This window comes from Camellia sinensis, chromosome 5 (genome assembly GCF_055761805.1).
Source record: "Camellia sinensis isolate YWXY chromosome 5, ASM5576180v1, whole genome shotgun sequence".
Taxonomy (NCBI): Eukaryota; Viridiplantae; Streptophyta; class Magnoliopsida; order Ericales; family Theaceae; genus Camellia; species Camellia sinensis.
In genome coordinates, this window is record NC_138965.1 from 217,254,147 (window position 1) to 217,269,202 (window position 15,056).

The 15,056-nt window shown below is 33.2% G+C and overlaps 1 protein-coding gene across 2 annotated transcripts; it reads left to right on the forward strand.

The window, feature by feature from the left end:
* Positions 1–6,599: 6,599 nt before the first annotated feature.
* Positions 6,600–11,561, forward strand: LCR (Galactose oxidase/kelch repeat superfamily protein). Of its 2 annotated transcripts, none has more exons than XM_028237978.2 (2): positions 6,600–6,958; positions 10,099–11,561. In XM_028237978.2, exons 1-2 carry the CDS (start codon positions 6,762–6,764, stop codon positions 11,345–11,347), a joined length of 1,446 nt encoding a protein of 481 aa, XP_028093779.2. In that variant the 5' UTR covers positions 6,600–6,761; the 3' UTR covers positions 11,348–11,561. The 2 variants fall into 2 exon arrangements, with proteins under 2 accessions (XP_028093779.2, XP_028093785.2); XM_028237984.2 differs by lacking the exon at positions 6,600–6,958 and adding an exon at positions 7,574–8,510.
* The last annotated feature ends 3,495 nt before the right edge of the window (positions 11,562–15,056 follow it).

Genomic DNA, 15,056 nt, shown 5'->3' on the forward strand with positions numbered 1-15,056 from the left:
CTAAGGTATCGTTTGGCATTTTATTTAAAAATTATTTTTATTTTTGTAAATTTTGTGTCATTTTTTTTGCTTTTTCTGTCCACCGGATGTGGAAGTATCTAAAAAATAATAATAATTTAAAAAATCTAAAAAAAACTAAGTAAAGATAAAAAAAAGTTAATTATTTCTTTATTTATTTTTTATCTTTAGTGGATTTTTGTTTTTACTTTCCTAGTTTGTTTAGTCAAGTAAATTCTAAAACTGCACAATTTTTTGAAAAAAAATCACTAAACAAGAAAAAAATTCCAAAAAAAAAAAAGAAAACTAAAAAAGTCAATCCCAAAATGCCGTTAAATAATTTCTCTAAATAACAAAATAAAAAAAGGAGAAAGGGTGTTTCAAACAAAATCAAAAAAATTATAAAAAAAAAGGAAAAAAAAACACCGGGGTATGTTTTCTAAACATATATCAGTTTTTAACAACAAATGTTACTTAAATATAAAATTTGTTTGTACACTTACCCAATTTACACCAATTACCCCAACAATGAAAAGAGGTGGTGTTTTAAATACATTTGTAAGTTTGAGCTTTATTTGGTCAATTTAGACTTAAATATATATATTTTTAAATTTATTTATTGGGAAAAACTTAAATATTATTGAAACATTTGAATTGTCAAATATTCTTGTAATGTTCATACTTCGTTGGCTCAACATACCAAGGTTAATATTTGAGTTGTTGAACATTCTTTTAATGTTCTTGCTTTATTGACTAAAGATACAAAGGTTATGTTCAATCTTAATTATTTGCATAACCTAAGAATGTTTGACTACTCAAATCAAACAATCGTATGTTTGTTAGGTAAAATAGGGCCAAAAGAAACTTTTTTGTTCTTAAAATTACAATCAAAATCATAAACAACTACTTTCAAATATCTGTCAAACAACCCTTAAAAATAAGAGCAGTGATTGGCACCCCCAGTACGGAGGCACCCCAGCACCCCCACCTCCACGTGGGGGGCTGTGGACCAAGGGAAAGTAAAAAAAAAAAAAAAAAAATTTCAACCAATCACATGCTGCCACATCACGGGGGGTCACTGGAGGTCCTTCAAAACTGGGGTTCCAAAGCATTTTTGTAAAAATAATTTAAAAAGTAAACAACACCTTAATAATTAATTACAAATTATAGAATTACATTAAAAAAAAATTATTCATTATTATTGGTGGCAATGTCACAAATGGTAGTTTCACTTTTATTGGTGTGGACTACACACATAAGATTGATATTAATGAATAGAGACATTATCATATGGAAAATAATTCATCTCCATAAAATTTTTTCACAAAAGCATCTTTTCATAAAATCTAACCGGTAAAAGTTTATTCATTTCTAAGAAAATAATTATGAATTTTATTTTTTAAGTTAATTCTATTAAATAAAAAATTTTAACGAGAAAATATTTATAATTTTTCAAATCACAATAAACTATTTATATTTTAAACAAATCTCAAAAATATAATTATAATTTATTCAAAATATATTTAGAAAATGATATCATAAAAAGATGTGGGTATAAACTAGGCTAGCTATCATGTCTAATTATGAGTGTATTTTAAAGCACTTAAAAATACGAAAAGTTGTTGTATCATCATTCTTCTACCTTATTATTATTCTTTTGTACATTATTATTTTACCTTATTGCCCTCACACTTAAATCGAAATTACAAATTTAACCTGGTCAACAAATTGTGGGTTCCACTTGATGATATTTGATGACAAAAATTAACTTCAACTAACTGCACCTAATGTAACCATCGATCAAATGGCATCTTATGCAACCTTTTTTTATAAAGGCTTCACTTTTTATGCTCACAATTTGAAGTTTTGGACCGAAAGTTGTTGACATTTTCAAAATCTTGAAAAAATGGGTCCCACAAAAAAAAAAAATTGTATAAAATTTATTTGGTGAACTATTTTTGAAAATTTCAAGAACTTTTTTTTTAAAAACATTCATTTTCAAAAAAATACAAAAATTATTTTTTGATTTTTGAAAACCATTTTTGTTGAAAATAATGATACTTTACTTTTTCTTTTTTAAAAATATGAGAAAAAATAGAACAATAATAATGTTAGGAATACAGAAATCAAAAACAAAATGAGACATAATCCCAATAAATTTCACATGTAAATTATGTCTTATTTTGCGTTTAATTTCTATACACCTAAATTTACTAAAAATAAAAACAAAGAAAACAAAAACTCAACATGACTTACAAGTTGCTTGAAGTAGTTGTGATGTTATGATGACTCAATATGGTCTCATCCTCTCACTTATAATATTTTTTTAATTTTATGTAGAACCTAGACACTAGCTTATCTAAAGACGCTCCCATATAGCAGGGACACGTTAGTCATAAACACACAAATTTAATGGGGAAATTTTTTTTCCTATTTACATAACTAAAATATCTCCTTACACTAATTACAGTACATACAAAAATTTGATTATATCTCCATACAATCTTCATAATACCAACTATACTTTCATCTTTAAAGTTTAAACCCTCAAACTTTCAAACCCTAATTTTAACCACCCTAATTACCAACTCCAACAACCACCGCTGTTATCTTTGGTGGCCAATCCATTGTCCCTCTCTACTGATGATCTCTTTCTATCACCGCTACTTCTTTTTCGGTTCTCCTCACAATCACCATGACCTCCCATCCCATTGCTACGATCACCTTTCTGGACCTTTCATATGTCGACGCCAGCGCTACAACTCTCTTTCGGTTATTTTACCTCCGTTAATGCATCTTTTTCCGCGATCTTCCTTCCAGTAGCGACCTGTCTCCACCACAACCCATCTCCATTGCCATGAACTACCCCATGAAACCCCCATATCCTCCACATTGCGAGAGAGAGAGAGAGAGAAGTTTGAAATCTAGGATTTGGCAAATGGGGAGGAGATGGAGAAGGAGAAGGAAAAAAGGAGGTGGAGGTGGTCGCGATTCGCAAGAAGGAAAGGGAGTTGATCGGTGGTATGAGAGGGCTGCCGGAGGTGAGATAGTAAGTGATGGAGAGTGGTAGGTGGGGTAAGAAAGTTGTGTGTTCAACTTTTAGGGTTCAAAGATCAATTGGTAATCTTGTAAAAGGATAAAATGGTAATAAAAAAAAATTATGAAAATGAGGTTTGTAATGCGGCAAAAGTGTTGTGTAAGTAGAAGCACTATTAAAAAAAAACAAAAAAAAACTACTAAAACAAGTAAATTACAAATCCAATTTTCATCAATAATTCGTTAATTATATGGATGAAAAAAAAGCATATTATTATCTTTTTTGTATACGATAAATATTTATTATTTATTATTGTGACTTCATACCATTTGCACTAGTTCTGATTCATCAGTCTTAATAAAAAGAATATCAATATAATTATATCAAAACTGTGAATTATTATATATTTTTTTCTAAATTTTAAAAGATTTTAATGTATGTAATTTACCCTCTTCAAAATTCTAGAATTTTTCTTTATAAATTAGTGGGTATTGCAATAACTGAGGGAAATCTGTAATAATAAAATTTTAATATTTAAAATAAGATCTATTAAAATAAAATAATTAAAATTAGTTAAATTTGTAAAAGTAAATTTGGACAGCTACAATACAACCTTGAGTTCCACTAAGATGCCCAAGCTCGAGGTATGTATGTTGCATTAAAGAACATGTACTAATAAATTAACTATGCGTATCAGAGTGGACCACCAAGTTCTACAACTACAAGCTCTACGAATGTTGTAATAACTTCCCATATACAGCTTTTACATTGAATGAGTCATCAATATCCACCAAATTGATTAAATTATTCAGTATCATATTTGTAGGTGTTATACCATAAACATAGTAAAAATTATATTGTACTTCATAAATATGACTAAAATATTCAAAATAAATTATAATTTAGTGATCGATGAGACAACATAAGATCATGACAATTTGAGATTTGCTTGTGGCATCACCACAATAATTTTTTTCGCAAATACATTTTATACTATAAATTTATTAGTTTATATTCTTGTTATCTTAATTTTTTATTATACTTTAGAATATGTCCCTTACATAATGTATATATTTTTTATATCTACTTGCTTTCGACACACACAAAAAGTTTTTTACACTACAATTATTGCCTCGATTGTCATTCATTATAATGGAATTCATTGTAATAAAAAAATAGTCGTCAATATCCATGTTAAATGCATGATTTTTAGATGGATAATTGTGTACACAAAAAATGATGTGACTTATTTAAATTTATTTAGAGAAAAAAAAATAAAAGCCAAATTAGTAACTGCTATCGGCACATAATTTTGTATGATTTTTTTGTATAAATATTGTGTATGCTTGTGATTTTCCTTTAAAGTTTTCCCAATTCCATAAAAATGGATAAGTTTGTGTTGCTCAGGCAAACCAAATCTATGCTAAAGTTTCCCAATTCCATAAAAATGGATAAGTTTGTGTTGCTAAGGCAAACCAAATCTATGCTAAAGTTTTCCAATTCCATAAAAATGGATAAGTTTTGTGTTGCTAAGGCAAACCAAATCTATGCTAATGATTTGGAAATTTATCTAGTTATAGTAAAATAATAATGAAGGTTGAGCAATAAAATGGACACACAAAGTTAATTAAGTGAAAGAATACTCTTTCTAGTTATTTCTCCATACCCTAGACTAGTCATTCTCAAACGTTTAAAATGAGTATTGACAATTATGTCTTAGCTTCCAAATTTTTTTAGGGTTGTCAAAATTGAGTAGTGATTGGTAGCTCGAATTTGAGCTCCCCGAATTCGAAAAACGACGTTGTTTTTGAATTTTTTTTTTTTTTTTCAGAAGAAGAAAATCAGAGGAAGAAGGAGTAAGAAGGAGGAGAAGAAGAAGAAGAACTGGAGGGGAGGGGGCCAATAAAATCGGGCTGGAGGCAGAGGTGGGGCCGGAGGCGACGGCGGTTGGAGGCGGGGCTGCGACGAGCTGCTGCTGCGACGATTAGAGGGGTCCTCTCTCTCTCTCTCTCTCTCCATTCCCTCTTCTCTCTCCTCTCCTCTCTCTTTCTCCCTCTTTCTCTCTTGCTTTCGATTTTTTCAGATTCGGGGGATTCAGGGGAATAATTTTTCGGGAAAAAAATCATTTCTAGTCAAAATTAAATAATTTTTAGGTTTTAAAAAAATTCAAAATTCAAAACAATTGAAATTAAGTCAAAATTTATTGAAAAAACCTACAAAATATTAACCTATTTTTGTTTTAATTGTTTTTTTCTTTTAAAAAAACTATCTAATATAGCCATACCTGAAAAGTGAGATGGTTTGGGATGTTTTAAATAAATATATTTTTTGACTTTTTATAAAGAAAAAATGTAAAAAAGTAGAGAAAGTAGATAAAAAAATAGAAAGGAGATGCTGATAGATATTGATTAATGTAACCCAAATAAGTATATGTATGCAAAAAAAAAAAAACTTTTTTAATACATGTCAAACACACACTTAAGCTTGGTTTGACATCCCTTAAAGAAATTAAAAAGTCAAAAAGTCACTATCCTATTTAAATCACATCGTGTTATTTAAGTCACATTACATCCTACCATATCACTTCAAACTCAGGCCTAGTTTGGGAAGATTGAAAAAAGACAAAAAGTCAAAAAGTCACTATCCTATTTAAGTCACATCATCTTATTTAAGTCACATCACCTCTCTAATACATCACTTCAAACCCAACCCAAACCCAACCTATATTTCACAAAAAGTCAAAAAGTACACTTATTTAGTCTTCCCAAACTAGGCCTCAGTCTATATTTTATAAAAAGTTAAAAAGAATATTTATTTATATTATCTCAAACAACCTCTTAATTTCAAAAAGTATTACGTAATTGTGTTTGTGCAACTAATTTTATACTTTCTCTGGTGGTGTTTGGCAAGTGGGTTGGGGCTAAAATAGCCACAAAAGACAAAACAGGCTATTTTAGCCACAACAAACAAAACATCACATCCAACCCATAATCATTACACTCTTCTCTCACAAAAAAAAGCCAAAAAGCCAAAAAGCCCTTCCCAAACCAAGCTTTTTAGCCCAGGCTAAAATAGCCAAAAAAACTAAAAAGCCAAAAAGCCAACCCACTTCCCAAACGGAGGCTCTATAATATTTTGTTTGGAGCGTTCATTACCACCATAAATAGAAATATCAAAAAACTAGATAATTAGCCAAGTTTGGGTTATGCCAATCTGTCATCCATTGTTGTGTTTGATTTTCAAATTGATTTTTTTTAAAAAATATGTAAAAAAATAAATTAACCTTTTAATTATTGCGACCAATTAGCAAACGTGAACTCAAAGTCCTAAATCTATTATTGGTAGTTGCCGTCCAAAGACTAGAAATTGACAACTAACTCGCAATTAAAACAAAATTAACAAAAAAAAAACAAAAAATTTATCCCATTTTATCCAAAACACTGTGAAAGGGTATTTTAGGAAAATGCGGAAAAAGTTCACCATCATCATTGATTAGGAGAGAAAAAAGTAGCGTACCAGTCAATACTACTTATTAACGTATGGCCTAGTGACGTGGAAAAAGAGGAATGGTTAATAACCAAGAGAAGAGAAAGATAGAGACAGACAAATATGTGTAGAGTACAGAGAGAAAGTGTTTAGTGAGAGAGAGAGAGAGCGAGAGAGAGGCGGAGCAGAGGAGGTGAAGAAGAAGAAGAAGAAGAAGAAGAAGGGCCTCGGCGAGTGGGGCATGGAAGGGCTGGCCATGCTGAGGCAGCTTATCGGTCAAGTTCAAGAGCTCTTTGAACTCTACGGTTCTCCTCCTCTTCACTATCTTCATCTTCAACCTCACACTCAACTACTTCCACCACCACCACCGCCGCCGCCGCCGCCGCACCAGCAGCAGCAACAACAACAACAACAACAACAACAACAACAACAACACAGGTCTCTGTTCCTTCTCTCTCTCTCTCTCTCTCTATATATATATATATATAATTGTTTGCTGGTGGATCTGTGTTGTTGCTTTTGCTTCAAAATGGAGGATTGTTAGGAACGTTTTGTTCTCGTGTCTTCAATTTGGTTCTTATTAGGTTTTCTGGTTTAATCAAAATGCTTCTTTGTTTTAGTTTCTGTTGCCTTTATATTCACCAATTTCGAATTTTAGCTTCGATTCCTTGTGTAGCATTTTCCGTGTTCTTGCATTTTCTGCTTTTGGTTGATTAATCGAGCCTAATTTTAACTCTCTCTCTCTCTCTCTCTCTATATATATATATATATACAAAAATGCTCCGTAGCCCGAAAAACTGAGGCTCGAATGGCTCAAATGGTACGAAAAATATTATCTTACCGGTAAGAGAATAAAAAAAAATCTTAAAACGACGTCGTTTTGGGATTTCGAGCCATTCGAGCCTTTGATTTTTCGGGCTCCGTAGCGGTGTTGATATATATATATATGTATATATATAAATGTTCATGTATCTGTGTACTGTCACTTTGATGTTTCTGATAATTTTCTCATGCTATTTTCTATCTTCTATTTCTTAAATTGTTAGTTGAGGGAGGTTCTGGGACTAATTTATCATTTTCTCTATCAATTTAATGAGTTTCATCAGAAGTTTTTTTTTTCTTGCTCATATGTTTATTTTGGGAGTTGTGGATCATATACACTTTATAATTATGAAAAATGACATAATTTTATATTTTTAAAATCATAATTAATAATAAAAAAAAATTATAACCAAACACAAAAAAAAATCGTAACTAAAATTAAAAAAAAAAAATCATTTTGGAATATGTGAAAAGTGTATTACGACTATAAATATTTTGACATTTTTGTGTTGTTTATTGACTGCCCTTAGGTTGTCATTAGCTAGCAAGTGCAAGACCCTAAAATTAAAATATAGCTTGTGTGGATGCAAGCATGGTTTTGATTATTACATCTTATGTTCTGCAAGCAAAATTTTCAATCTGATGGCTGCTTTGCCTGCAATTAGAAGCACACACCTAACTGAATTTGATTTATTTTTTTCTCCGGTAAGTAAGATTATATTTAAAAAAAAGAAAAAAGAAAAAAGAAAAAAGGAAAAAAAAAAAAAGAGTACAATCTACGAGGACAAACCCCAAGCTATTCAAGGCTGTCTTGAGGACCACCTATATACTGGGTTACAAAACAAAATGACAGGAACCTAATTAAGTCTTGAACAAAACCACCGTCCCACCTTCAAAACTGGGCTACCATTGACAGCAACAACAGCAGGAGCTACTTGACACAGCTCCAGCAGCCTATTTGTCGATATATCAGGAGCAGAGCACAAATTACACTCTGAGCAGCCACCTTAGCATCCAAAAGAAAGTTTCCTTCCAATCTACAACCTCGAGCACTTCCAAAAGGCAAGCGGTCACAGCAGTCCATATTCACAGCTGATAATACGTCGCGTATCTGTAATAAATATCGCATCTCTATTGGTTACTTCACTTGATATGATAATAGTGCAAGGTTAGTTTCAAGTTTTCTGCAAGAAGCTGTTATGATTAGTGGCAGTAAATTGTCTCAACTGTATAACTTGATTGCATACTGAAATTTTTATCCAGCCAATACCGTGTTTACTTCTGGTCTAGGGCTTCTGCCAAATAATTCCAAAAGTGATATATTTGCGTCTAGTGTGGATGGCATTCTTGCACATGGGACAATGCTTTAGCTTCCAATAGGGTAATTTTTCCGATTGGGGTTCTTCTAATATCCACAAAGTTAAAAGCTGAGGGTTGTAAAGGTTTGGTGGAGGGAATGACGCTATGGATGAAATCTTTGAAAAATTAATTTGTATCGTATGCAGGGAGACTTCAACTAATAAATATTGTTCCATTTAGCATACAAGTTTATTGGAGAAGGCTTTTCATTCTGCTAGTTAACGTTACCAAGAAAAGTGAGTTAAAGTTGTGAGCCTTCTTCTGGAAAGGAGTTGAGATGAAAAATACAGGGGCTAGAGTACTTTGGACAAGGTCAATCTCCCCAAGGAAGAAGGGGTCCTAGGGATAAAAAAAGGCGAGAGACTAGAATAGAGTAGCAATGGTCAGAGATCTATTTGGCTTTTGCATCAACCTCAGTCAGACTCTGTATGGGTCAGATGGCGAGGGAAAAATTGTTGGAGAGAAATGATGTAAGGGCGGCTAAGGTTCAATGGGACATATAGCTCATGGACTTAGATAAAAGTTTTGAAGCTCAGATAAAAGTTTTGAAACTCAAAGATGATGTTAGGCCTCTCTTATAATTCGTTACCTGAATTTGATGCTTGTCGGCTACCACGAATTGTAACCAGAGTCTAAACTTGTATGTTGATTGGCTGGAATAAATCATGAATTAGAGGAATAATAATTACGATAAAAGTGGGTCTCTTTTACATCGTGCACGTCTTATTATTATTATAATTACTAAATTTCATTCTGTTTTACTTTGAAATTGTGGGGTCGGAATTTTGTTTAAATTTTGTGTTAAAAGCAAAGACATTGTTTCAGTGATCATGTCATCCTTCTGGTGAGATGGTTTTGAAAAAATCTATTTTTATGCAAGTGTCCAATTTAGTCAAAGCTAAGTGAAGGCTATGTCTTAATTTGGTAGTGCTATGTCTTAATTTGCAGATTTTGTTTTGCCTGCAGATTTTGTTTTGCCTCATCTTCCTTGTACTCTAATCCCACCATGCTTTTCCATAATGCATCAGAAATCTAGAAGCATTTATTACAAACCAAATATCTTATAGCTATGTTTTTTAGAGCTGAAAAGGCATGGCTAATGGTAAGAAATCGAAAATGACAAGGTAATACTGCTATAGTTTTTGAAGAATGTGTTGACTGTGTAAGTTTTGTGCTGATTCCGCCATTGCTAGGTGGTGCAATTAATACTGGATGACAACGTTTTAACAGGTCTCTAACAGATGATATTTCAATTTAAGATTGTATTGTTTTGTTTTATCCATGTATCGTGTATAATCATTCAGCTTTTTTTGTGTGCGCGCTCTTATGTCCATGAATTTGTAGCAAATTGTTACGAGGTTTCCAAGTCCTGAATGGCATGGTTGCATTTTGTACAGATGGTGCTTCTTCAATCTTGATGATAACCCTGCAGAAGACGGTTATTACAGTTTTATAATGAGGGCTGAAAAATCCAAAACTTTCAAGATGCTAGAACCTGGCAAGCCTCCACCTGCAAAGAGATCTCGGAAAGAGCGGAATTGGGATAGATTATCCAATTCTACTAGTTATACTGAAAACATGGAACAGCCAATCTGGAAAGAATTTCCCGAAGACCTTTTCGAAGCTGTCATTGCAAGACTCCCCATCACCACATTCTTCCGCTTCCGCTCAGTTTGTAGGAAGTGGAACTCTTTGCTGACCTCTCACAGTTTCTCCCAACAATGTGCACAAGTCCCACAAGGCCAGCCTTGGTTTTACACCATCACCCACGAAAATGTGAATACTGGAGCCATGTATGACCCATCCTTGAAAAAATGGCACCACCCTATAATCCCGGCATTGCCAACAAAGGTAATTGTCTTGCCAGTGGCTTCAGCTGGGGGTCTTGTATGCTTTCTCGATATTGGCCATAGGAGCTTCTATGTATGCAACCCTCTTACTCGATCTTTCAAGGAACTTCCATCTAGGTCAGTTAAGGTCTGGTCTCGAGTCGCTGTAGGGATGACTTTGAATCGGGAATCGACAAGTGGCGGCTACAAGATCCTCTGGGTAGGTTCTGATGGTGAGTACGAAGTTTATGACTCGATAAAAAACTCTTGGGCCCATCCCGGAACCATGCCTTTCACTGTTAATCTGCCGTTGTCACTGAACTTCAGGTCCCAAGCGGTGTCCATTGATGGCATGCTTTACTTCATGCGTTCAGACCCTGAGGGGATTGTGTCCTACGATATGGATACTGGAATTTGGAAGCAGTTTGCAATTCCAGCTCCACTACATCTGAGCGATCAGACACTCGCAGAATGTGGGGGGCGAATCATGCTGGTGGGGTTGCTGACAAAGAATGCTGCCACATGCGTGTGCATATGGGAGCTGCAGAAGATGACTCTACTGTGGAAGGAGGTTGACAGAATGCCAAACATATGGTGCTTGGAGTTTTACGGAAAGCACGTTCGAATGATTTGCTTGGGTAACAAAGGTTTACTCATGTTGTCGTTGAGATCAAGACAAATGAACCGATTGGTTGCATACGATATGTTGAGTGGGGAATGGATGAAGGTTCCCGGCTGTATGGTGCCACGTGGGAGGAAGCGTCAGTGGATCGCTTGTGGCACCGCATTTCATCCTTGCCTGACAGCTTCAGCTTGATTCAGCAATTACCCTTGTTTCTGGTATGGCTTTATGCTTAATTGGCTGTGCAAGCTTTTGCTAGTACGTTGTCTGCAGCCCAAGTTTATTCTATGATGATGAAGTAAATGATCCTAGGGAAGACTATGAAATCTATGATGATAATGTTTCCTTCTTTGTACAAATATTTAAGCGTTAACTTTAATTTCAGAAAACAAGTTTAAAATGCTTCCAATTTCCTGTTTTCTGATTGGTGAGCGATGATTGCTCCCCAGTCTTGTGTGTTTCAAAAACGTATTCGAGTTTGACTTGTTTACTTTTTAAGTGAACCTAATTTGAGTAACTCAATTTTTTATAATGCGATTAAGTTTATCAAGACAAATAGAAAATGGGATTTTAAATTTATTTAAATTTGACATATTTACATGAATGATGCTACATGCATTAATTGCTGTATTAATTAGTGTACCAACATTAATTATGACATTATTATTAATTTTATTCATTATACAAATTACAAATATAAAAAATATCTTAAATTTTGCCACATTATTAATTGATACACTAGTTAGTATACTAATTGATGCATATAGTATTATCCTATTTACATAATGAGTTAATTTTGAATAAATTTTTAATGAATCAAACACATTTTAATAATTCCCTCGTGTGGAGCTTCAATCGATAATTCCCTTATGTGGATCTTCAATCTTTCTTAGTCAAATCCTCATTTTGTATAGTAGTTCGTCTTTAAAGCCTTTTACGTTGGAAAGAGCCCAATGTTCACTCACAATTTAATCCAATTGTAGTGAGTTATAGTGTTCAATCCAGCCACACTACCCGTTATCAAATTGTACAATCAAATGTCGTATAAATGAATTATAACTAATCCAATCTCCCTCTTTTATACAAGTCATAACATGAATAATTTGAAGTACACCGCCTATACTTGCTTCAATAGTATTAAAAAAAGAGTATTGAATAATTTTTCCAATGTGCAAGTGTGCATTGTTGGTTTGTAAAACAAGAAATGAGAATTGCCAATGATGGAGAAGAGTCTAGGAAGGTTTTATTTCATTTTCAAACTTTCCACAGCATGATCAACAACCTCTATAGTATTGTAAATGAAAGCTCAATTTCGAAGTCTATTATGTATGTATGTTATCAAAAAAAGTTGCACATTACAAAAAGTAGCCATTTGCTACAATATAACAACATTTGCTTAACCCATGTTTCCACTCGTTGCCGTCCTGATCATCTGAAACAGAGCTGGAATAAATGAAAAAATGGCATCAGAAACCCATCAAATCAAACACGTAATCTACAAAGACTCGAAGAGCAGAGTTTTGCAGTACAAAGCATAAAAAAATGGGTTATATGGTTATAATGGTCATATAAATGTTTTGTTATATGATTAATTTGGAAAGAAAAAGAAGGGAAAAAAACCCCCTAAATTTATTTGATGTCTAATAGTGTAAAGTAAATTATTCTAGAACTATCTTAAATTCCATTAGTCTAATCTATACAATTCTACTCTAATCGTATCACTATTTATAACATATACAATTCTACTTTAATTCTACTTTAATTGTATCTATACAATTTGCACCACGTTTCATTTTCCATTCCAAGAACGATCCATGATCTAAGTAACATACATAGATATGAACTCATGAACCAATCCAAGAGTGGAAAGACTTTCATAGTATGTTGAAAACCAAGATTCCATAAACATTGATGCTTGATTCAGAATTAAGTGAACATATGAACAATAATAAGAAGGATATAAGACAGATGGGAACTACAGGAGAATCTTACATGATCCAATGACAACAAATATGAAAAAGCCGAGGAGAATAGGGCCAACAGGATAGTCATTTCCCTTTTTTGTAGTCGTTTCAGGCACGGCTCCTCTCTTGGTAATGTTCTTCTCAAACCTTGACACCTTCCTATCTGCAAGACGCCTTGATGTTGTCTGCAATTATGCAATTCAAACCAATATTGTCAAACAAGGGAATGCCCACATTATATGGAAGAGGGAGAATTTCACTCTATCAAACTAGGCAAAAGACGAAAATCAACCAAATGGCAGAACTGTGTGTCATTGTTTAAAATGCAAATGATTCAAGAACTCGATGCATTGAAATCAAATATAAGGGGTGTACATTGGCATCTCAATCAAATGCAACACAATGACCAAACAGGAAACAATTGAAGTTAAAAGGAATGCTACATAGCTGCTAGTACATGAGTGCACATAATACCTTTCTTGTTCATTTTCGGCATTTGAAAGAATCTTGACACACATTCTTCAAAGAAACTACATTGAGGGTAGGATCAACCATATTGAGCCACCAAATTCATCCTAAATTTTCTTGTGTGTAAGATAAGAATTACCTATCTTTCTTCCATCAATTAATTTGCAGTCGTACAATTAACAAGTTTAATATTGAGATGCATTGAAAAGTTATTCACTTATGCTTGGATTTTGGATTTGAAAAGGGATTTGTGAAAAAAGAAATGAAAAAAAAGTAAGGTAAATGAAAAATAAGTTAATTTTTTTAGCATTTTTCTGTTCTATTATTTTCACGCCACAAATCTCTCTCCAAATTCAAGAGATCCAATATAGCTTAAGAATCTTTGCATCTTCCCCATTAGTACAGGATATTAACAATGATGACATTGATGATATTACAACAATAAGAACTACAATGACCCTATACAAACAGAGAAGTTACGTAGAATTTTTGTACATAATGATGTGGTTGAATCGAGAATATTTATTTCAAAACAATACCAAGATGGATCTTAATTTCCAAAAATGTCATCGCAAACTTATTCTCTATTGAAATTCCAGGCATTTTAATCCCCCCCCCCCCCCCCCCCCCCCCCCAAAAAAAAAAAAAAAAAACACACACACAATGACAATGTGGGAGTGACAGTTTTATAACCAACATTGAAACAAATCAAATTGAAAAATGCCATTTATGGCACAATATCATTCATCATTCATTCTCTCTCTCCTGACCAGCATGGGAAGAAAACTCATATACACATAAATAAATAATAATTAAAAAAAAAAGAAAAAAATCATTTTAGGGTTTGCAGATGATTTGATTGCCCCCATTCCACAATTTCGTTAATAAATGGCAAAAAATGTTGGCTCAAACAATCAAATTTATTACAAGAGAGATTTGAGATCATGGTTTAAAATTCGTAGATGATTAACTTTCAAATTGAACAAAAACAACAAAATGCAAGCTATATAAGATTTCCAGAAAACAACAAAGCATGAAAAATTACCATATTTACGGCGGAGATCAGGTGGCCGGAAACGAAGCGCCGGAGAATTTTCACGTGATTCGCTGCTCTCTTCCCACCGTTTCCGGCAATGCTCTCTCTCTCTCCCTCCTGAAATTTCTTCAATTTTTACTGGATTAAAAACCTACCCGTGTATATACATACATACATGTATATATGCAGTTGAGAATGGACGACCCATATGTCATAGACTTTGTCGTGATTGGCGGAAACACGTAGATAGGATACGTGTCATGCAATGGTTGGTTGATTTTGATACACGTAGGACTCCTTGTGGGGTTAGAGGTGTAATTCCGGAAAAATTATAATAATTTAAAGGCTGTTTGGAAGGATCATAATAAGACATTATTTGACATAAATTAAATAAGTGTACTTATTTATATAAGTATATTTATTTGGATTATATCAT